At 36.5% G+C, this 24,739-nt stretch overlaps 1 protein-coding gene, 3 long non-coding RNA genes and 1 other non-coding gene across 5 annotated transcripts; 3 read left to right on the forward strand and 2 right to left on the reverse strand.

The window, feature by feature from the left end:
* Positions 1-1,733: 1,733 nt before the first annotated feature.
* On the forward strand, positions 1,734-3,136 carry LOC139194473 (uncharacterized). The gene is made up of 3 exons (XR_011579342.1): positions 1,734-2,010; positions 2,112-2,270; positions 2,389-3,136. It is a non-coding gene; the product is annotated as an uncharacterized lncRNA (long non-coding RNA).
* Positions 1,848-1,945, forward strand: MIR398B (microRNA MIR398b). Its single transcript, NR_120955.1, has one exon. It is a non-coding gene; the product is annotated as a microRNA MIR398b (primary transcript).
* On the reverse strand, positions 3,034-5,728 carry LOC103426771 (uncharacterized). The gene is made up of 6 exons (XR_011579343.1): positions 5,444-5,728; positions 5,191-5,275; positions 4,958-5,054; positions 4,070-4,227; positions 3,862-3,917; positions 3,034-3,335 (listed from the first exon to the last, which is right to left on the reverse strand). It is a non-coding gene; the product is annotated as an uncharacterized lncRNA (long non-coding RNA).
* A 10,852-nt stretch (positions 5,729-16,580) lies between these two features.
* LOC114824190 (uncharacterized) lies at positions 16,581-17,087 on the reverse strand. The gene has a single exon (XM_029100609.1). It carries the CDS (start codon positions 17,085-17,087, stop codon positions 16,581-16,583), a length of 507 nt encoding a protein of 168 aa, XP_028956442.1.
* A 3,999-nt stretch (positions 17,088-21,086) lies between these two features.
* On the forward strand, positions 21,087-23,644 carry LOC139194474 (uncharacterized). The gene is made up of 5 exons (XR_011579344.1): positions 21,087-21,259; positions 21,342-21,501; positions 21,607-21,675; positions 22,375-22,433; positions 23,527-23,644. It is a non-coding gene; the product is annotated as an uncharacterized lncRNA (long non-coding RNA).
* The last annotated feature ends 1,095 nt before the right edge of the window (positions 23,645-24,739 follow it).

Genomic DNA, 24,739 nt, shown 5'->3' on the forward strand with positions numbered 1-24,739 from the left:
GCCCAGCGACACATAATGAAGATGTGTCTGCATCATTTCACTTACATGTATGAAATATGGTACCAAACAATAATCATGTCAAGAGCAACTCGTGGATATAACCATGTATGTTGCTCAAGATGCGTCTCTAGACTGCACCTTTTTTGTGCACTTCTGATAGGAGCAAGCATATGTTTGGATCTTCCCATATTAGAGACTAATTGCATGGACTAGGGCAGTTATTTTCTGCATTCAAGTACAGCTCCCCATCTCTTAGGCTATCTAGTCTTTGCAAGATCCTCAAAACCTCATGTTTGAACTTCAAGTACGCCATCTACCCTCTAAATCTATGACTAACTTGAACTCTATAGTGGGTTAGGCAATATAAATTTGTTTCTCATCCTTTGAGAGCATTTAGGTGTTTCACCTTATACTATATATGTTGCCTTTCTCTCTCTTTCCATTACCTACCCTTAAGGGATGTCTATAGTCCACCTTAAGGTCACTAGAAGGGAAGGGCAAAGGTCCCACCGTGATTTTGAAGCTCTCTTGATTTATTCACATGAGTATATTCAAAAGTTTGCTTAATGAACGCAATTAACTCTAAGTTAATTTTATGATTGCTCATATCAATATCAAAGGCGGCGTGACTCGTTTGTATTTTTTGATTTGGATTGGCACTGCCTAGAGAACACAAGGCAGCGTGAGTTTGTGTGGGTTGGTTTTAGGTTTCAAAACTAGCTAGAAAGGGTTTGGTTAGCTGTAATTTGCACAACGACATTGAGTTTAGGATTAAGGAACAGATCAGTCGAAACCTGCACTGACGCCAAGATAAAAGTTGATTTAGGATTTTGAATATTTTTCGTCTTTTATTTCTCTCAATAGGAGGACAATATACATATATAAAAGTACAAGGATGTCTAGGATATGGAATCCATATTCTGGGAACACTGAATTCCTATTCTAGATATATTGACTCATGCCAATATGCATTGAATTCTTGCAGTACATTGACTCTTGCCAACATATATTAAATCCCTATTCTAAGTATATTGACTCACACCAACAAAAATTACGTCACAATTTTGAAACAATAAAAAAAAATGTGTGTGAGAAAGTTGTGGAAACATACATTGATGGACATTGATGGTATGTAAAAGGACACATATAACACTCGTCTTAATATGATGGATCTATCCAGGCACCAAGCATAATTTGCACCCCGTACAAGTTGATGGTCGAATACGGATGCATCCGGCTTGTGACACATTATATTTGAAACATAATAGGGGTCTATGCGAATTCATAAATTCAGTGAACACTAAACCCCAAAACCGAAGTTTTAACGCACATATACCTTTGTTGTAGAACTCGTATGAATTACAAATTATAGTCCAAACAAGGTAACTCATGCGCATAATCCACATTTTTAGTTAATAAAGACACTCATTTGTATTTGGGACTGGTGTTATGAATGTGAATTATTACAAAATTCATATATAAAAGTAGGGATTTTGAAAATCAGAAGGACAAATCTTGTCCGTTTGATTACTAGAGCAATTTTGAACAATCAGAATGGATAAGATTTAGATAGATGTCTGCAAATCAGCAAGGTCCTCCAAAGCTTGTAAAGTACAAAGCTGCAATTGTACGAAGCAATTTCGAAAAATCAAACTGTACCACATTGACATTGTAGTACATTTAAATCCAATATATAATAAATAAACGTGTATATGGTCAAACAAGAAGATTTGTACTAGAAAGAAACATGTAGTACAATGGAGTGAAAATAGTACACAACTAAGTTCTAAGTTGTGCTATATATTACCATTCTAAGGCAAGGAAGTTGTACAGAGATAAGCCAAAGCGGTAGAGGGGTTCCACAGGAGTGACCTGAGATCACATGTAGCATTTATGTATTGCGCTTGATGTGTTCTCAGGTCGCCCCTGCGGTACCTTCTCTACCATATCATTGCACTGCTGTAGATTTGAATGGACATTGACAACGGACCCGAAGTGTTACATTGAAAGGTGAGAAAGTTCTACCATGTTTCGGTGTATTGAAATATAAGACACATTACTTGCTCTCGACTGCTTGCATATATTATTTTGACCAAAATTGAGTTTTATAGGTCTCATGGCACTACATTGTTTTAGTTCCCACTTCTCTTCTCTTCCTAGTAATCCAGGAACCTTTTCTGCGACATTATTGACATCCCGCCAGAAAACCCAACAGCTCGAGGCAACATTCCAATCGGACGCCGGTTCCATGATTTGGCGAGAACCCATTTGTTCGTATTTTCGACATCAGCATCTGTCTTCTTCAATTCCTTGCTCTTCATTTTGCGACATTAATCAGTTGTAGCTTTTTTGCCGCTTGACTTATGATTCATCTTGCTTTATATATAGATTATTTGTATTTTGAAGAACACTAGAAGAACATCTTCTGCAGTATCCGAATGTGATGAAACTCAAAAGCAGTCCTTTGTCAGCTGTGCAAGATGGAGGAGAGAATCCGTGAGCCTGTTATTAGCAAAAGCTGATACAACAAGCCATTTGCATAGGAGCTCAACCAGAATTGCTTTGGAGATGGTTTTTTTTCTGCTCAAGAAACTTTTAGTTCCGCTTCAAAATCTTTTTCATGACGAGGTTCTAATTCTTTGAAATTTCCGACAAGCCGTGTGAACAGAGATGAGAGGGGTTCAACCTCTGCCCTGGCAACCAGGATAAGAACATTTGGATACTTTCAAGTTTTGAGCACTTGAGAAATCCATCAGACGCTCAATTTTGGTGAAGCAGAAGACTTTGTATATCCAGCTTTACACGACGTTGAATTCATGCTAGGAACTGAGAGTATCAAATGCATAATTCAGCACAAATTAAAAGCAGGTGTGTGCACTCTGAAATTAGACTCCGAAACTAAATACACACCATCCACCTAAAACTGCATCTGGCTAGCTGCCATGAACAATGAACATGCTTTAGGGAAACATAGTATTTTGTACATTCCTGTTTAGTAGCTACCAAATGTAATACAAAGGTTGAAGTATGTAATTTGATGACAGGAAGAAAGAGGAAATATATATCAGCATTCATACTGTATCATGTAAATATCATAAGATTCTATGCAGAACCTCAGCATAAGTTTACCAGTCAATCTGAATATGGAATAAACAAATACAAAGAAATTAAGGTCATGTGATTACCCTTCTCATACATCACTCCTTCATGAGTCTCAATCATATCAAGGACTGCGTTCGGAAGAGCCAGAAGTAACTCCGGTTCCTTATTACTTCCAAACTACAGCCAGATTCCATTCAATACTGTTCTTTAAACCATGTTTGCTTCAACTAACACTACAGATAATAGAGAGAGATGATAAGAATTTATTTACGAAGAAAGCGGCTGGAACTTACATGAAAAAAGAAAAGTAATTTGGTAAACTCTCTCTCAAAATCTCACCCAGGTAGGTCGTACCCAGTGCACAAGGCTACCGCTTTACGCAGGGTCTGGGAGAGGTAAATCCATTCACATTGATTGTTGATACTAAATTTTTTTCATTGTCTTCATAACACAAGGGACTCGTGAGTTGGAATTTGTCACAAGTCAATTAAGTGAAAATGTGCATCCTTATCTTCTGTAAATTATTATTAAAGTTGAATGGTAAAACAAAGCTCATTTTCACAGCTTAATAGAATTCAGAAATCTTCTCAACTATTTTGTAGTTTTCTCAGACACCGAACAATGTCTTAGTAGGAATTTTATTATGATTATTCATCACCAAATAAACTAGATGCATCAAACATAAAATCTAAACATTAAGAGTAAACATCAGAAGAATCTGAAGAAACAAAACTTTGAAATACCAAGCGTGATCTGTACCTTAACTGATGCACCATGAAGAACCTCAAGTGTGGGAAGATCACGGTGAGATCCCTCTAAAAAAGAATTCAATACAAAGCGAAAGAAAAAAGAAATATCAACATGCAGTATCACAAGTATTAAAAAAAAATCACTTAAATACCCAAAGCCTAAAGGCTTAACCAACGAACAAAAGAAAAATGTACAAATGAAATTTTGAGTTTCTCACCATGATTAATATCAATCAGTGGACGTGGAATGCTAATTGCATCAGCAACCACAACAATTTAAACCTCTGTTTTCTTCCATGTCTTCTTGGCAACACCATTCCAAAGCCTTCAGAAACATGACCACTAGTGTGAAGCTAACTTATTCATGTCGCACTACCTGCGACAAAATTGAAAGGGGCAAAAAATAAATATGAGCTTAAATAATAATCCCCAACGAATTTGAGTGAATTACATATATTTTTATATGAACACAAATTCATGGAAGGCCAATCAATTACAAATATCTCTGTTGTATGCCTAACCATGAAAAACCTTCAAAACTATATTGTTATACAACTATTATCACATATGTGATGGGACATAGAGCTTACAAAAACTCTTCATGTTACACTTACAAGAACCCCTTCTAAAGGAAATCTTAAATTGAAGATGTAATAAATAAAATTTACTATTATTAAGGGGAGTGGGGAGTGTTTGAAACTATTATATTAAACTAGGGGAGGGGAGAGTTTTGAACTCAGGACGCATGGTTAAAACCCAACACCCTATCGGCCTATCCACTAGGATATTGGACCACATGCAAAAAATTGGAAATAATAAGCCGCTATATCAAAAGAACTCCTGACAACAACTTTGGATGCTTAAAGACTTCCAAATGATTTGTACAATGAACATATACATCTGCTATATATGGAGTTTCAAAAGGTTGGAGTTCTTTCTGAGAACTACCAAATTTTAGTAAATGGTTTCCTTTTACATACTACAATTTTTTTTTTTTTTTGGGGGGGGGGGGGGGGGGGGGGGGAGAGAGAGATAGAGAACACATGACGATAAGGGAGTAAAGAAAAGAACAGAGATGTAAGAACACAACAATAAAGAAAGCTCACCTTATGATTGCCATACAATATAACATGGCCAACATTTCCTCTGAAAGTGAAGCATCACTTGATTGATTCGTTTACAATTATCTAAATCATGTCCAATCTATAGTTCACAAAATACATACATGAAGTTAGCAAAGTAGAACAAACACATTATCCCCCGCCCCCGTCGGGAAAAAAAAGACATAAGAAGTTGATCTGAAAAGGCTCGGAGGAGTGGAGTTGGGTGAAAAACGTACCTAAACTGAGGATCTTTTTGCTGAATTTCAACAATCGTTTCGGTAACTTCAACCGCAACAGGAAGACATCCTCTGCTTCTCCATGCTGATATCGGTTAACAACAATTCAAAGATGAAGACCATATATGAAATTGCCAGAAACCTCCACAAAACTCAATTAAAAGCAAAACCCACTTGAAAAAATAAAAATAAAAACAAGAGTATGTCCATTGTTTTCAAAATTATCGCAAAATATGAAGTTGGATTCTCTTACTCTTCTCAAAGCGGAGGCCAGAATCAGGTGAATTCGAAAAGAGAGATTCAAGCCACTCGTCCCAGCTCAACCAACGCACCTATTTGTAGTTGTACGACGGCGGCGTTGATATGCCCAGGTCCTCATAATCTCTTGATTCTTCCGAAAACCCTAAAAGTGCCTCCACTACAACTCTTCCACTCGCTCCAGCAACACTAACCACAGTTAAGAACATCTCCAGCGTTGCAAAGCTCCCTAGGGAGTCACTATTGAAGAGCCTGTAATTGGCTTTTCATCTCCACGTATACGCTGAATGGCATGGTAATAGAAAATAAAATATTAATATTTTTTTTATTTTATAAAAATAATACAAAATAATTTTAATTGTAATTTCGGATAAGATTTTTAATCGTTCTCGTTATGTCATGTGTCATTATCTGATAAGATAATTTTTTGTGATAGATTTTGATAAGATATTTATCCAATGTCGTGCCACGTGTCGTTACCTTTTTAGAATCATTGATGATAGATTTCTAATAAGATTTTTAACCAATCACGTCACGTCACGTGTCACAATTTGTTTACAATATTTGAGGATAGATTTCGATTAGATTTTTTACGAATAACGACAAGTCACATAGCATTATATACAACATAATCATTTCTTTTTCCTCCATATAACCCACCATCCATCTTAAGAAATCACACACCAAAATAAAAATCTCTATCATTATTCATAGTTTCTGCTTCCTTCTTACAATGTCTTCTTCTTCAAGGATGTTGTGGGAAATCGAGGAGCAAGAGAAAGAATTATTTAAGCAAGGGGAAGAAATGTTCAATCTCCATGTGGCCCAAAATGAGATGGAAGATGAAAAGGATCGTAGAAGGAGAGACAACGAAGCAAGAAGCCAAAAAGCCTCACAGTCTCATCGAATCATCCAAGTTGTGGCTCAGATCTCTAGGCCCAGCCGTTCCGCAAACCTTGATAGAAGCACGCAACGACGAGATACGGATCTCTTGGACGATTATTTTGTTCGTAACAGTGCATTCCTTGATATGTACTTTAGACGTCGTTTTATAATGGAATGACATTTGTTCAAAAAAATTATGATTGCTGTTTGCAATCATGATTCTTACTTTGTGCAAAAAAAATGATGTTTTTGGTGTTATGGGTCTCCTTCCTGAGCAAAAAATTATTGCTGCCTTGCGGATGCTTGCATATGAAGCATCTGCATACCAAGTGGATGAGTGAGGGAGGATGGGAAAATCAACCATTCTTGAGTCCCTGATGAGGTTTTGCTCTGCAATCGAATCTATCTACACCGCAGAGTACCTTCAGAGACCTACTGAAATGGACTTGCAAAGGCTTTTGAAGAAGGCCAAGATGCGAGGTTTTCCTAGGATGATTGGAAGTATCGATTGTATGCACTGGACCTAGAAAGATTGTCCAAGTGCATGGCAAGGAGCTTATGGGGACAGAAAATGAGCAAAAAGTATAATTTTGGAGGTGGTGGCATCATTTGACACATGGACTTGGCATGTTTTTTTCGATGTTCCGGGGCTTAAAATGACCTCAATGTCATTCCCCAATCCCTAATGTTCAACGATGTCCTGCAAGAAAAAACACCAAGAGTCACGTACTGGGTCAACAGACGTAAGTACCACGGGCCATACTACCTAGCAGACGACATTTACCCAAGGTGATCATCTTTTGTCAAAACACTTTGCAAGCTGTCAAGAGGGATGTAGGAATGATGTGGAACGTTGTTTTGGTATCCTCTAAGCTCGTTGGGCGATTGTCAAGGGTGCTGCCAGAATGTTTGATTTAGAATCGCTTCGATCCATCATGATGACGTACATCATTCTTCACAACATGATTGTGGAAGATGAGTACGATTATGATGTCGTTGATGAATATTAGCCAGACAAGGTGAACAATTCCAAAACACAAATATATTGTGCTCATGACTCCACCGAAGAACCCGTGCGACACGAGCCATTACAAAGGGATGCACGTTACAATGAAATGCTCATTCAACGATATACTGTGCTTCAGGACCCATATATGCACAATGAAAGGCAAATTGACTTGATAAAGCAACAGTGGGAATTGAAAGAAGCTCAAGAAACTTAAGTTCATTTAGTGTGTTTATTTTTATTTGGTATGTTTATGTAATTTTATTTGGTGTGTTTATGTTCTTTGAATAAAGATTCTCTTAGTTTAAATAAATTACCAAATCAAATAAATATACTCTTAGTTTAAAAAAGTACTAAATTCAATAAATTGGAAACAACATAAAGTCCTCTATTCAATAAATAAGAAATTACAATCCAAAGTGATTGGAAAATTATAGGCTCCGATTAAAAACAAATTCCCTAGTCCCTCGTGAATGGAAAATCATCACCTAACCAATTTGTGATGCTAGGATCATCTCCTCTTGTGGTGCTAGGACCATCTCCTCTTGCTTTCGCTTCCCTTGCACCTCTTTCGCACCACGTCCGCTTTCTCCGAATTCCAAAAATATTTAGAATTCGATGACTTCCCCTCTAAATGCTCCTTCATAATGTCACGATCTTGTTGAGCATTTCTTTCTTCTTTAATATCTTCCCTTTCTTGCCTAAATAGCTCTATTTCTCTCTCATTAGGTTGAAATAGTCTCTCAGTAGCTGCAACTTTTGCCTCCTTTCTAGTGTTATCAGCCTCAAATTTAACCATTTCCCTCGCCAAAGTCAATTCACCTTTGTGAGCAAGTTCTTCCATATATTTTGCATAATCATTCTTGGAAGCACTCACTTTTCTCTTTGAAGCCTTCTTACCTTGAGGCCTAATTGGATAACGGGTCGACCCCGACGCTTGTGCAGAGGGCGTTTCCTGCACTTCTTCCGCGTCATCTTCATGAACATGCGAGGCATGATCGGGCGTAGAATGTAGAGGGGTGCTGTTTATGACAACTTCTGGACCGACAGGCACAACTTTAAATTTAGGACAATTATTGACAATATTCCAACATTCCCACCGGTTGAATGATTTGTTTTTGGTTTTGGCATTATACCAAGCTTGTGCTTGAAGTGTCTACACAATGCTAGAGAAGAAATAATTGTAATCAAAGTAGCTAATGTAAATTTAGGTATGGTACAAACAAATAAATAATATATTTTTACCTGATCAACTAAATTTTCCCCACTTCGAAGATTACTATTAGCTTGTGCCAAGGCATCTCTCCACATACTAAATGATTGTCTGAGTATTCTCCAACAACTGGACATCGATTATTTGGTTCCTTTCCCACCAATTTTCTCAAGATAATTGGTATGAATAAGACTTCACATTTCTCGTAACTGCATCTCATTACCCGTAATCAGATCACGAGTAACTTCAACCTAACTAGAACACAACGTAACATCTTTAATAAGTGTCTAATTCGTACTTGCATCATTAGTCATTTTGTTGAAAAACAATTGGATTGAAACTTTGAGAGAAAGATAGGAATGTGGTTGAAAGTATTTGAGAAAATATGAAATTATGGTGTAAGGTAGAAGATAATGAGAAGATATTTATAGAAAAGTAAAATCAATTTTTTTTTAATTTTTCAAAATTTTATTAATTTTATTAATTTTTTTAATCTTTTATTCACATAATTAATTTTTGTCGTTGGATTTAAAAAAATTTGAAATCTAACCCTCCAAATTGTGCCACGTGGCACAACAATAAAATTTCAGAATTTTTTACTGTGCTTTTTTTTTAAAATTTATAAAGGTGAATAATGTGGACCGTTGATCTCAAATTCAACGGCTGAAATTAAAGAAGGTTTGAATTTTGTTTTTACTGTTGGAAATTCAACGGTTCACAAAATGTAACTGTTGAAATCCAACGGACACGAAGGTGCCACGTGGCCTCCAATGGTAATAGCTTTTTCAAATCAACCTTTCACCTCTTTGTTTAATTCCTTCAAATTCCTTCACCCAAACCAATGGCCGCGCCTTTAATCGAGCTTCCTTATCTTGCTGCTAACTATGATTCTCAGTTCAAACCTCTAATGGTGAGGGTGCAAAGTGAAGAAGAAGCAAAAGTTTTTGCTAATCTCCGTCGGCATCTTCTAAACGGTTGCACCATCACATGGGAGAGGGGCCATAATGTCCAAAATCCCTTGCCACAACCTTCAGATCCCAAACATCCTTGTACTAGAATCCACCATTGGTATTCGGATTTGGGTTTGAGGTTTCCTCATTCTTCATTCCCCTTTTCGAAAACAATTGTTGAATTGCTTTGGTGTTGCTCTATGTAACTTGACCCCCACTGCATTTCGTATACTCTTCTGCTTTGAGTGCCTGAACAAGTGGTATGGGGCAGAGCTGGGTATCTAGGAGTTTTCCATGTTTTACACTATGCACAAGCAAGGTTCTAAAAAATGCTAGGCGTTAGTCGGGCCGCTGGTAGGGGCCTAGCGCCTAGGCTGAAGGAAAATTTGTGAAAAACATGTTCATTTGAGCAACATCTATTGCATGTAATTAACATTTAAAGGTAGAATCGTGCTTGTATGCACTCAAAACAAAACATTACCCATGAAATTCAAAGCCTAGTAGAAAGGTGAACCAAGACTCAACTCAAGAACAAAGTGAGTTGAGAGATTTTATTCCTTTGTTGATTCCTCTTTGCATAAGCAAATGCTAATCACCCAAGGAGAGGGCCTTCATTCCTTGCTTCTTAGTTCCATCGATTTCTTGGAGGAGGATGGTAGAAAGGATTCTCCAAGTTCCCAAAATTGAGAACCTCTAATTTTTCCACACCAAGGAGGGACTTGAAGAAGAGATGAGTGACCTTGGAGGATGAGAAATTGCTAGCTAATCTCCTCCAAATGGGCCGGCCTCTTAGAGAGAAAGGGAGAGCATTGTGTTCTCATCCTTTCCCTAAAAGAAAACCCTAAGGATGAAATGGCTATAAAGTTGCCTTTATACCACCTCACAATGGAATGGCAAACTTGCAATTAAAGTAAGTTCACTACCCTCCTCTATTTGGCCGGCCTTAAGGGTTTATTGGGCTTTCAAGCCCTTTGTTTATTCAAGTTGTCATACAACTTGAGTTAATGGGCTTGACATTCAAATCTCATTGGGCCTTGCGGCCCAAAACTAACCTGAGGTCTTTAACGAATTTTATTCGTTTGATTAATTAACATATTAATTAATCCTTGACATAAATAATTAAACCATTTAATTATCCTTACTCATCTCCGTTATTTCTTCAATCTCTACCTTACACGGTGTACGATCCGTTAGGTTCCTTTTAGCGAGGCAGTAGGCGATTAGACCTCTTTCAAATCGATTGTGAATTGAAACTTACTTTCAATTCTCCCTTTAGTGATTATACACGTTTAGGGCTTCCACAAACCATGAGTGACACCTAGCAGTATATCATGGTTACCCAAGCTAATCAGAAGAGGTGGAGAACCTATTCAGTTTAGGATTACAATGCAATACGGTCTTTCTCTAATACAATACTCTTGACCACATTGTTTGGTTTGATAGTTTATTCATGTCTACTATCCAATGTGATTCTCTTAGTTATATGATTACCTTGAATGTGATTTGGAACGATTTCCTAAATCTCATTCATACTCTGGCCAGAGATTCTTAATCATATCATAGAGTATTCTCCCTCAAAAGGTTTGAAGGTTAGAGATCCCTTGTTGCGCATTCACTTGCCTCCATTGCTAAGTGGCTTAACCCCAACTATGCCGTGGACACCCTCTGATGGAGTGACTTTGACATAGTCAAAAATCAAGGACCTAACCACAAGACAACTATGATGCCTCAGGTCAAAGGACTACTTTGCATTATCCCAACCATGAGTTCTTATGTGACATAAGTATGAGAACTCCTCGTTGATCGTGTTCAGTGGACTCATTCCTTATTGAGCACCTACATGCTTGTCTTGGTGTCTATCACACCAATGACTCGAGACCAGTCACTCTCCCTAAGAGAAGACATAGCACGTACTGATCTTAACGGACTGTCAATGCCTAATTGGCAATCCTATGATCAGGAACATTTAGGATATGTATACGAAAGAGAATGGTCTCATGAATCTAACTTCTTTAAATTACATTCTCCTAATTACATATTCATTGGACTTATCGTTTAAGCATATAACATTTATATGAGACAGCTTCAAACAATAATCTTCGTCCTTGACATTAAACTAGATTAGTTTAACATGTGAAATGTTCGTAAAGTATCATCATATGATTGGTTTTAGGGCACATTTCCAACATAGGCGGCCTAGGCGGATTTATGTATATTTATTATATATATTAAAAAATATGAGTATATTTGTAAAATTTTAGGACTTTTTATGTTAGTTTTATAACATTTACTCAGCCCACATATTTGAATTATTATTGGGCTTTGCTTATCATTTAATAAACAACCACATCTCAGCCCACAAATTCTTATTCCCTAATGACAGAGACAAAAAATGACAAAAAATAAATGACAGAGACGTGGCAAACAACCACATCTCTCTTCCCACAACTCTTTTCCCACTTTATTTCTTATCAACCCGTGAACCTATCACAAAATCCCAAAAGTCTCTCTCTCTCTCTCTTTCCAGAAACCTCTAGCGCCCACTTTATTTTTATTAACCTATGATCACAAAATCCCAGAAATGTATCTCTCTCTCTCTCTCTCTCTCTCTCTCTCTCTTTCTCTTTCTCTTTCTCTCTTTTTCTCTCTCTTTCGAGAAAACCATGGCTATCTCTCTTGTTATTTTTCCAGAAACCTCTAGCAAAGCAATGGCTATATTTAGATGCGGACGCAGATGGGAGTTTCGATGCAGATACGAGAGTTAGAGTTCCAGATCCGATGAGAGTTCGAGAAGGAAAAAGTTGCAGAGCCTTCGACGATAGCAAGAATTTCAAACCGTCTTGAGCACCGCCTAGAGTGCCTAGGCGGCCGCCTAGATATCCACCGACTTTTGTAACGATTTCCCCCCAATCGCATCGGGAGACCACCGCCAAACGCCTAAGCGGCTGCCTAGGGCAGCTCCGGCCCCCACTACTTCTTCTAACCCAAATGAAATCTAAATCCCCCACCCGCCTTACTTCCTTATCCCCACTCATTTTTCTCTCAACTAATCACTAAAATGGCTAGGAATTTGGAGTATAAACAGAAGCTAAATTTAAAAAAAAAAATTGATGGCATATTGGGTGTGTGCGATGTTATGTCTACGCATTCCATTAGAACAACTCCAGCGTGGGAGCCCTCATTCCCCGACTATTCACAATTCAATCCACCCTGTGACCAGTAACCACCCTTAATGAACAGTAACTACCTTTTGCATCTCCACCGTTGCACTTGAATAACCGTGGCAATAGGCAATAAAATATAGTTTTTTAAAAATAATACAAAATAATTTTTTATTTGTAATTTCGGATAAGATTTTCATAATCTTTGAGGATAGATTTCGATCAGATTTTTAATCGTACCTGCATCAGTAGTCATTTTGTTGAAAAAAATTGGATTGAAACTTTGAGAGAAAGATAGGAATTTGATTGAAAGTAGTTGAGAAATTATGAAATTGTGGTGTAAGGTAGATGATAATGAGAAGGTATTTTTAGAAAAGTAAAAACAATTTTTTTAAAAATTTTTTTAGATTTTTTTTTAATGTTTTATAATTTTTTTTTAAATTTTTATTGAACTAATTAATCTCTGCTGTTGGATTTAAAAAAAAAATTGAATTCCAACACTCCAGATTGTGCCACGTGTCACAACGGTAACTTTTCTTAATTTTAAAACTATTTTTTCTTTTATTTATTTATTTATAAAGTAGAATAATATCAACCGTTGATCTCAGATCCAACGGTTGATATTAAATAAGATTTTTTTATTTTTATTACCGTTGCAAATCGAACGGTCCAATTTAAAGAGTCGTTGAGATCGAATGGACCGTGGGAAGCCATGTGGCTTCCCAACAGTAACCTCGGCAGAATGTGACACTGGCCCCATACTCTGAAAAGTTATCGGCTAACGCAGCCCCAAGCGCGAGTGAGTCGCACGCGCCTGACAGAAAAAATATAAAATTGGGCTGACGCCATGATGACGTCAGCCCTGGCGTCACATCCACTCGAGCTCCCGGGCTGGCAATTCCTCATAGACCCGAAGCTTGAGCCTCCACTCTCCCTCGGGCTGCCTACACTGGAGTTGCTCTTAGGGTTTGGGTCGAAAGGGATGCGTTAGATAGCATGGAGGTCGATGGCTAGGTTTTGGGTTGGTAGGTGCAGCAAGTGGAAAGGTACGAATGGAGGAGATGATGAATGGGAACAATGCTGAAGATGACGGGCTGGACGACATTGTCTGATGGGCTGAGAGATTGAGAGACAAGCCTTTATTTTCCGTTTTTCTCTTTTTCATTTTGTTTTTTTATCTCATTTTCATTTTTTATATATTCTAGAATTAATAAATTAATTATTTGTGTGTAATGCCACATCAGCACACTAACAAAAAATTTAAGATTTCTAACGAAAAGACTATATTGGTATTAGGGACAAAACTGAGGAGTTTGGCCAATCTCAAGGACTACTTTGGCTAAAAAGCTAATTTATAAAAAAGGCCTTTTTAAGATAGTATTTAAAAAATTCAATATATTAATGCTAGAAAGCAATAACTAAAATTGAAACAAACTTTAGAACTCACGCTAATTATATCTTTACATAATAAGTAAAGAAAGTTACAAAAATAACCATTACTAAATAAACAACAATTAGTTCAATCTTAAGAAACCAAATAACAAAACCTTCAAAAAGTACAACATTAAAGTTTCACTTAAAAATGGTTGTCCGTGCATTTTTTGCTGCAAAATCATCATTAAATTAAATTGTAAGGGCCACTAAAGTATTATTAAGTTGCTAAAAAAATCAGAAAACTAGAAAAGCTTTTTGTTTTTACCAAAAAAATGGGAAAGTTGAAAAATAGGTAGTTGTAGGTCCCACTTGAAACTTTTTTCGCGTTTAACTGTGTAAATATTTTCGGATGATACATTTGAGCTCTGTGCGGCTGGACACTTCTCTTCCATCACCCTCCCCACCTTCCGGGCGCCCCACCAAAACCACCACTGCAAGAAATCCATAAATATGGTTGATTTGAATGAAAATCATTATTATTTTTGTCTCTTTAGATATACGATTACAAGAGGAACAAACCTTGAGGGCAAAATAACTGCTGACCAATGAACATTTCTGACTGTCAAGTCAGAAATCTGTATCAAGTTGAAACCGATGTGCTCAGGCTTAGGAGACTGTTGCATGCCGTGTGTTGATAAGTTGTAAAACAAGTTTAGGTATAACCTAAAACTATGAGAGAATCTAGGTCAAAGAGCTTTATTGCCTCCTCAATCTGTACGATGAATTGAATACCAAATCCAACTAGATTTGGCGGTTTGGGTTAGGTACGTCGAATCAGGATTCATCTCACTTGCCTTGCGGCCACTCAAGCTATTTTGCCTTGACCCCGAAGGTATTCGTATAATGGGTTTTGGTGGACAAGAAGTCCAACCCATATTCTTTTATCTTAAACTCACATGCATATTTTATTTTACTTTTCTATTCTCATGGGATACCTAGCAGACCCTTTTTAACGGTATCGTACAGTATATATTCATTCATATGCATATGAAAAGCTTTATACTCTTTCCTAAGACATATAAAAATACAAACTACTTCAAAATTCTTTATGCATAAAGGACGGAAGTGCATTGTTACTATGTTAATATGTTAATATGGTCGAAAATGTATCGACAACATATTAATAATTTTTATTGACGATAATATAATATAATCACATTTTATATGAATCGAGATATATAGACAAATGTTCGTTCTAAAGTTGGACTATACAAATTACAATAAACTTTGATATGGATGCATGACCAAATATAGGGATGAACTAGTTAAAAAAATATATTATGCAACTGAAATAATAAATTTTAATTCTAATACAAAAGGAGCGAATGACGAACTGCTCTGGTGGATTCGCCTTTCACTTTAAACTATTGTATTACAATTTTCCATTCTCTCAGTCGAGCTTAGAATAAAAATATTACTAGTAATAAAAAGAATATAAGCAATTTTACTTTGATAACAACTAAATTTTGTTCTGCTCACGAATACATATAGAGAGAAAGAAAGAAAACAATACGTACAATTTGTATAGCCCACCAATTCTGCTGAATGAGGGTGGCCTAGCGTATCATTTTTGCTCACCATCATTTAGTGTGGTGTATGCTCACCACCCTATTTATCACTGTTAGATGAGTTTGAATATTGAGATTTGTGCTTATCCACTACACGAATCTCGAAATTCAAATTCATCTAACGGTGATAACTAGGATGGTGAGCATACACCACACGAAATGGTGGTGAGCAAAAATGCTCCCGAGCCCATCACATGAAGGATTCACACGCCAACTTTTGCAGAGGTGTCACCTCTACTAAGCGTGATTTACGAGGAGACATCCCCTCTTATAGTTAATACTCAACACACGCATGCAAGGCTTGAGTGTTGGCGAAATTCTAACCCCAATTAGATTCGGGCATGATACACTTTTTAGTTATTTTGAGAATCCAAGTACTCTTTTTCGAATCCAGGTTCACTAGATCTGCTTTAATACACACTTGACATCTCATTTGAAACCGATGAAATTTAGTTTCCACAATTACAATAAAGTTATATAGCGACTAGTACATGACCAAATATAAAGATGAACCAATTTGAACAAAGATTTATGCAACTAAAAGGGCAATGCTCTAATAGAAAAAGAAGCAAGTGGTGGATTGTCCTATGGATTAGCCTTTCTCTTGAAGCTACTTTATCCCGGATTCAAACTCCTTTTTTTTTTTATATATATTTTATTTTATTGTAGCTTAGACTACGAATATCTCTTATAATAAAAAGAAAAAACTATTTTACTATTTTACTTTAACAAAAATTAAATTTTGTACTAGTCACAAATACATATAGATAATAATCAAGAAAACAACACGTACAATTAGCAAATCTTTCTTTCTTCTAATGCCCTTAATTAGCTACTAGTATAGTAAATTTACAAATTAACTTTTCCCTTGATACAAAATTCAATTAAATTGTATAAAAACAAAAAGGAAATTAACTAGATGACTTCCTGCTCTTTTTCTTTCCACTCCAGCCCTATATATTTGCATGGTGAAAACCTAACCTTATACTCAGAAATGGTTTCAAGCTTAGGCGACCATAATTGCTCTTTAGACACAACGAGTTGTTCATAGTGCTTTTGCAGCTCAGGTGTGCTACAAAGAAAAGTAGTATTTACAGAACTTATAGCCTCAGACGACCCATCAATTTCCTTGTGACTTCTTGCAATTAGCCTTGCTATGAACTCTGGCACCACCTTGATCAAGACCTTTCCGTTTGAACCCTTTATATACTCAAACGGGCACTCCCCGAAATTGATAGGAGCTGCCTTCTTGTTGGGCCTCGACGATGAGCCTAGGGCGGCGAGGGTCGAGGCTGAGAGGACGCTGCATGCGAAACGATCAATCGGAAGAACGAAATAGGTCTGGCCAAGCATGAGCTCGTCGTTGATGGCTAAGGCAGGAACCGGGCGGCCGATGAAGAAAGAGTCTGCGTGGCAAACCATTTGGTCAGGGAACTCGAACATGATCTCTCCAGCGATGTGTTTTCCTTTGAGGAATCTTGTGGTGCTGCCTTCTGAAAATATTACTTTCACAACTGAGTTTGTTTTTTGCTGAAAGCAGGGAGAAACTGCATTGCCCATATGATTGGATGGAGCGAGATGATAGTTAAGGAATTGGGAAGGTAGTTGGCTTTTAGGTAATGGACGACGGGAGAGAAAGGGTGTTGGGGGTTATTATATGTGAGGGAAGGGATGAAGTTGACTTGGATAAAGTCTTTCCTTGTTTTCCTTTAGATTTGAGCATGCCGGTGGTCAGTTATGACGGCTTTGACAAGCTCTATCTTTTGGTACGTGATTAATTGTTCTTTTCAAAGTTACTTTAACCAGATCGTTTTCTTTTTTGTGTGGTGCCCTTTATGTTACCTTAAATTCGGTTTTTCGGTCATGAAAGTAAGGTGTAACTAATACATCTATGACATAACACAGAGAGAGAAGTGGGAGTATGTTGTGGAAGATTTTTTTTTTATTATTATTTTATACTTTTCATGTAAATTTTAATCTTTGTAAATTTAAGAGGGAAACTGGAATCCATTTCGTCCTTACTCTCTCTCTCTCTCTCTCTCTATATATATATATATATATATATATATATATATTTTTATTTTATTTTATTTTTTTTTAATTTAGATGTCCCTCACTCAACCATACTTTTATTTTTCATACAAGCACATGCATATAATGTGTGGAGATTGCCAGCTAGTGTGTTTGTGTGTCTATATATAAACAAAGGATATGTCAGAGAGACTAAATTCATAAACTAATTTTGTAAACTAAATGATATGAAAGTTAATGATTGAATTATTACTTAAACGTTGATAAATGTGTTCATTTCTATTGGTGACACATCATTTAATTTACAAATTTTATCTACAAATTTAGTTTCTTAACATTACCCATCTACAAAATACCTTCAACTGCGCGTGATCATACCTAAATCCCTTAAATTGTGTGCCGACAAATGGTTTTTAGTTACTTCTTAACATCTGAATTTTAATTTCGACAACATCTTTGATTTTAGGGTTAGGAGAGAGGTCAGGGTTTAGATTAGCTATGGTCTATGGATGACTCATGTTGAAGATTTAATCACATCGTTTGAGAGATACCCAAACGGAGTGCAAAAACTGCAATAGGTTTTGTTTACAGATACATACTGTAAACATGAAAATTCTGTAACAAATAAAACGAGAACACATGTACAAAGTAGATTTGTATTGATTTGAATTTGTACGTTACAATCTTTGTTTATAATTTTCCTTTGATTTAGTCTTCAAATTAGATATAGATGCGTAGGTTGTTGATCCAAGGGTCGCGATGACTTGATCTCGGGCAAACGATTGCTTCAAGTTTTGAGCTTGAAAACAACGTGTGGATGATCTTCACCTCAAGGGTGCGGCAAAGGTAGTGTTTGATGTGGGATTTTGTTGCTTCAAGGATCTTGGCGACTTGATCTTGAAACGAACGTTGCTACAAGTTTCTAAGCTTGCAACAAAGCCTTGAAGGAATCGGCACAAACGCTTGTTGATTCTTCAAGGAAGTGCTTTGGCTTTGGTTGAATGTTCTTCGAAGAGAGCTTTGGCAGCGTATTAGTCTTCAAAGGTTTGGCAGAGGTTATTCAGTTTAGAGATTTTTCGACCCTTATGCTTGTATGAGGACCTTGTATTTATAGGCTTTTCAAGGCTTGCCTTTGGATGGATTTGGCTTTCATTTATGTCCTAATTCATCCATGGGAGAATTTAGGCATGTTTTGTGTATTAATTCCCTTGCTTGGCCAAATTTAAGAGCCCTTGTTGCCTATTTTGTGAGCAATCTTCAATTCTTGCTTGTTTTATAAAGATGCTTTAACTTTCTTTCTGGTTTTAGGATCAATTTTGACCCTTTTGCCAAATTTAAGGGAGATTTATCCCCTTTGCCGCATTTTGGGGAAGTTTCCTAATAGTTATAATGAAACATTGTTTGTTTAAATAGTTTGATCGAGATATCTAACATCATTTAAGGGATTTAACTTCTGCATTTATGCATTCAATATCCCACAAATAATGAAATTTAAACAAATTCAAATAATATTTCTATAATATAATAATTACTTAAAAATCAATAATAGTCTTCACATAGTTCAAGCAAAAAGATAATGTACCCACGTAATTATTAATATATTTTAAGAAATAAAATAAATACATGCAATTAAAATGGGTACATTTAGCAAAAAAAAAAAAGATGAATACAAATTAAATTAAAAAATATGAGTACATATTAAAATTAAAAGTATGGGTACAAATTAAAATTTAATAGAATATTTGTACAAATTAAAAAAATGGGTACAAATTTAAAATAAAAATATATCAAAAATACTAAAAGATATATTTGGAAAGAGAATTGTTATTTGCACTAAAAAAAATCTCATTGTGCACTCCAAACTTTCTATAATTAGAAAGAAAAATATACTTGTGATGAATGTAGAATGAGATTTTTCGAGTGCTAATAACAGTTCCCCTTGGAAATGATTAATAAGCTTAACATTTTAAAATGTACATATGATGACATGTAAATAATTTATTATTCAAATAATGACAAGAAAAAAAATCAATTTATAAATAAAAATAAAAACAAAGAATGATAACCTAATTTATCCCGGAAAAAGTGAATAACCATGGCTTCCCACTAGTTGTCTCATTTAAAAAAAAAAAGATAACCTAATTTATCCACTTTTAATTAACTTGCAACATGTTTAATTATTAGAATCAAGAATGATTCTTAAAACTGAAATGGAATGAATATCATGTGGAATGTCTTATTCCATTGTTAGGTTTTTTTTTCTTTTGTTAAAGAAATTCCATTGTTGGGTTGACAAACAGTAAATAAATAAATAAATATGTGAACCTGCAGTCCCTTGAGGGATTTCTCAAATATTTTATTTAAGGGACACCTTTTGATCTTTATTACATAACGTTTTTTATTTATAGATCATTCTTTAAAAAAAAAATTAGATAAATTTAAAATTATTAATACATTCAATTGTAGTGTAAAAAATAGACGAATAGAATTTTTCAAAGAAGAACTAATATGACTACCATTTAATCTAACGGTCAAATGGTATCGAATTTAGGTGAATTTTGGTAGTGATAGTCTTTGAGAAAAAACCGAAAGATGTATGGGTGGATCATTCTACAAAAAGATCCTCAAATAAGTTTATTTAAGAGATTGTCCTCCAAAAAAAAAGTTTATTTAAGAGATCCCTTAACCAAAGAAGAATTTTTAAACCAGTACCCCAAAATAATGGATATATATATGTAAACCAGTGCGCCAAGGAACTTTCAAAATAGTTTTATTTCACCTTTTAACTAGGGGTGGGTTCAAAAAACCGAAAACCGAAAAAAACCGAGAACCTAATAGGATTGAGGCCGAAAAAAAACCGAAACGAACCAATATATATATATTTAATTATTTTTATAATATTTTAATTATAAAAATCATAAAAATTAAAAAAAATATCAGAAACCCTGGAAGCTTGAGGGTTCAAACCCAAGCTTTTCAGGTTGAAAGGTTTCACTGAAACCAACTTGGCAACGAGTCTTGTTTTGTTATGACTGTAAGATTAAAGTATTTATAAAGATTGAAATCTATAGTCTTTTGTGGAATTAGAAATCAACAAAACCCTAGCCACTAGTGGTAGCAGCCATACCTTTTTTATTTTTCATTCCCCTCTTCTCCCTCTCGTCCCCTGTGTCACAGCCCGTCCCGGAATTATTAATTCCGAGGACGTGAGATGACCAATGTGACCTTAAACGGGATTAAGGTGTGTAAATGTATGACATTTGTTTTACTTTAAGATCCTAAACTAGGGTTAGATTTATATTTGTATGTGTTAATTTGTGCTTGGACTTAGGTAGGGCCTCCTACCCTGAATTCCCTCCCTAAAACCCGTAACCTTTCTTCTCTCTTCTTCTTTCATTCCAGACTCTCTCTCTCTTATTCTTTTCTGAAAACTCTCTCATTCTCTCTCTTACTCTCGAACTCACGGCAACCACCAAGAACCACCACAATCTTGTACCAACGTTCCATTTAAGACCACCATCGTGATCCTGGGGACTTCACGAGCACGGGGATACCAATTTCAGGTGAGTTTCACTTCGAAAACCCTAGTTCTAAAGTTGCCGTGAGATGGCACTGTTCATGAGCTTTGAATTGGTTACGTTTTAGGCTAAAACAAGATCACAGCGAGTTTAGTAAGGTCCCAAGGAAGCTCGGAGTGCTTCGTTGGAAGTTTTTGGACGTAAGAACACGGAGATCGACAAGTTCAAAGTTTGGCCGGAGCTTTCGAGGCGTTTTCCGGCGAATCCCCGGCGAGTTAGGAGTCGAGGTAGGTATCAATCTCTTCGTCTCGTCAAGTACTACAACTTTCCTTTTTGTTTCACTCAATTTCGTTGAGTATTGAAGAAGTTATACTCATTTGAAAAATACCCAGTTTCCGGCGACCTCCGAGGCTTTCGAGGCAGTTTCCGGCCAAACCACGGCGAACTAGGTGTTGTGCAAGGTACCATTCTCTTTGTATCTTCAAGGGCTACAACTTTAGTTTTTGAATCACTTGATTTCGTTGAGAAATGACAAAGTTATGGCAATTTGAAAAACTGCCCGGAAAACGGCCGCCGGAAAAACCAGTCCGGCGACCCAAGGAAGAAGAAGGTGCTACAGTAAAAATAAAAAATAAAACTAAAATTATTTTAAAAATATGTCGACGTCCGTGACGTCGAGTAGATCACTGTGGTATATTCATATACCTAAATTGAACACCGTATGAGAAAGTTATTGAGGAATTGTTGGTTAGGTGTTCAAATAACGTTTTATAGTTTTCACATTTAGGTGAAAATGTGAATTGATGATCCGACCGTTGGATCGTCACCAAACTTTGATACGTTGTAATACGTAATATTTGAGGATTATTGGAACTTACGGATTGGGAATCCGAGTTACGGATCTTCCGGAATTGGAATTGTAAGTCCATAATATAAAATGTTAACCGTCACTTAGTTTTGGAAATTGACGGAAATCCAACCGTTGGATGGTAATGAAATTTTAGGATGTTGTCCTAGAGGTATAATGTGGACCTCTGGAAGTTATGGATTTAAAATCTGAGTGGCAGATCTTCCGGATCGATCAACGTAGTGACGTATTTTATATAAGTTATGTATTCTATCGATATGAATTCTGAGCCTGGATTTGATTACTATTCTAGGCGGCGATCGTCATGACGCCTTGATGTGTGGTGCTAGGGAGTTGTTGGACGAACTCCAGGTGAGTGGGCAGTTTTGTTTTCCGTATATATATATACTTGACGTTTCCCAGAAATTGAATTGAAATGAAAATATGTTTAAAATGAAATGCATATGAGTTATGTGGAAAAACGGGAAGTGAAATACCATGCTTAGAATTGATATGAAAAGTATATAGAAATGTGAGTTGAAATGCCATGCATGAATTAATATATGATGCATATGTATGAATTGGTGCGGTGGACGCACATGTAAGAATTGATTTATGATGCATATGTATGAATTGGTGCGGTGGACGCACATGTAAGAATTGATTTATGATGCATATGTATGAATTGGTGCGGTGGACGCACAGGTAAGAATTGATTTATGATGCATATGTATGAATTGGTGCGGTGGACGCACAGGTAAGAATTGATTTATGATGCATATGTATGAAATGGTGCGGTGGACGCACAGATGAGTATTTAATTACTGTTATGATGATGATGATATATATTGAGCTTAAATCCTGCACCATGGTTTAGTGCTTATAGTATTCACCGCATCGCACGCTCGCCTTGGATCCAAGTAGATGCTAGTCGTACAGTCCACGCGGAGTGGGTACGACAGACCAGTCGCGAGAGTGTTAGTGAGATTCCGACTGGTGGGTGACCTTAGATTATGTGCACAGATGATTTATGAGAAGCACTAGAGCGTAACTTGTGTGCAGAAGGCCGGACGGGTCACAGAGGTGACTCCGGTAGAGTGATAATGATAGATTTTGAGCTCTAGGTTCAACCGTATAGGGCTATTAGAGGGCCTACGGTTGATTACTTTCTTGCACCTGATATGATTATGTTGATGCATTCATACCTTATTACTGTTGAGATGATGTGGCATGGCATAATTAATATGAGAAATGTTGAGATGACATAGCATGGCATGATTGATAAAGAGATAATGTTGAGATAGTAAAAATGAAGTTTTGAGAATATATATGTATATTTATATTTTACATTTCTGGGAAAGTATACAGGTTTTACGGAGAGGGGTTACAACGTTTTGAGAAATGTTTGGATTTGGAAAAGAATTGTTTTACTGACCCACTCAATTTTGGTTTTGCGCCCCTCCAGGTTCAGGAATCACAAAGGTGTGGTGACTACGAGGAATTCGACGGTGTTCTGACAGATTGGACAAAATTAGGACTCACCTTCGGGTGTATCAACTTATAAATTGTATAATTAAAGCTTCCGTACTGTGCAAATGGTTACGTCACTCTCACGTGACGGCCAGCATGCCCTCCTTCGGGACGGGGTGTGTCAGTTGGTATCAGAGCATGGTTGCAATCTTGGACATTTTGAGAAGTTCTAGTGAATTCTGTCAGAACTACACCGCCTCGTAGCAAACCACGTAGTTAGAGGAATTTAGTCTCCCTGATTTAGCGGTTTGGGGGAAACTATTATTATGGTGATTCAGTATATTATCAAAATGGACATTTTAAGACGGGTTATGAGTTGAATTTGAATCACCTTATGAAATGATGAACCTGAGGGAGCGGAGTGACGGTTTAACCAATTGGAAAAGATGTTTCAGATTATGCAAGTCAAAGGAAATTTCCTTCTGACAAGGGGTCGAGACGACTACCTGGTTTTGGTTATGAATTTGTATCCTGGTGGAAACAGGAGTATGAATTGTTGTCACCAGAGGAATCAGTCGATTGAGAATTGTTTAAGGACTTGTTTAAAGGAAAAGTTTATCCCTCCGGCATTTATCGATGGTAGTAAACAAGAGTTTACAAATATGAGACAAGGAAGGTGATGATCGAGGGATATTATAGAAAGTTTTCAGACTTGCCTCGTTCCATCCAGATATTGTTGTTAATTTGGTGGAGGTGTTATGTTGTTTTAAGCTGGGTGGCAAAAAGGGAAGTGGTATTTTGGGTGACCACTATCCATTGTACTTCTTACCAGGAGTATACAAGATGTTGTTGAGCCTTGAGGACTCTGAGAACATGAGCAACGAGAATAAAGAGGAATAAGAAAAGAATGGGAATTAAAAGAAGACAATAAAGTTAATGATTCGTCATATCAAGAATATCGAAGGATTCAGAGCTTCGAAAGAAGTGAAGCTAGAGTTAATTCTTCCAGCTGAGGTTTTAATGTCGCTGGTCAGAGTAAAAGTGATGGATATACTGGTAATCCCAGATATTTGAGACAAGGTGTCTCGAGTAAAGGAAATGTACTTTGTGCAGCAGGTACAAAATTAACACTTTGGGAAATGTGAAATTAATGAATGTGTTTATGTGAACAGAAGGGACACAGAGTTGTGAATCGTCCCTAGAATCAG

The sequence above is a fragment of the Malus domestica genome, chromosome 03 (genome assembly GCF_042453785.1).
Source record: "Malus domestica chromosome 03, GDT2T_hap1".
NCBI classification, from domain to species: domain Eukaryota; kingdom Viridiplantae; phylum Streptophyta; class Magnoliopsida; order Rosales; family Rosaceae; genus Malus; species Malus domestica.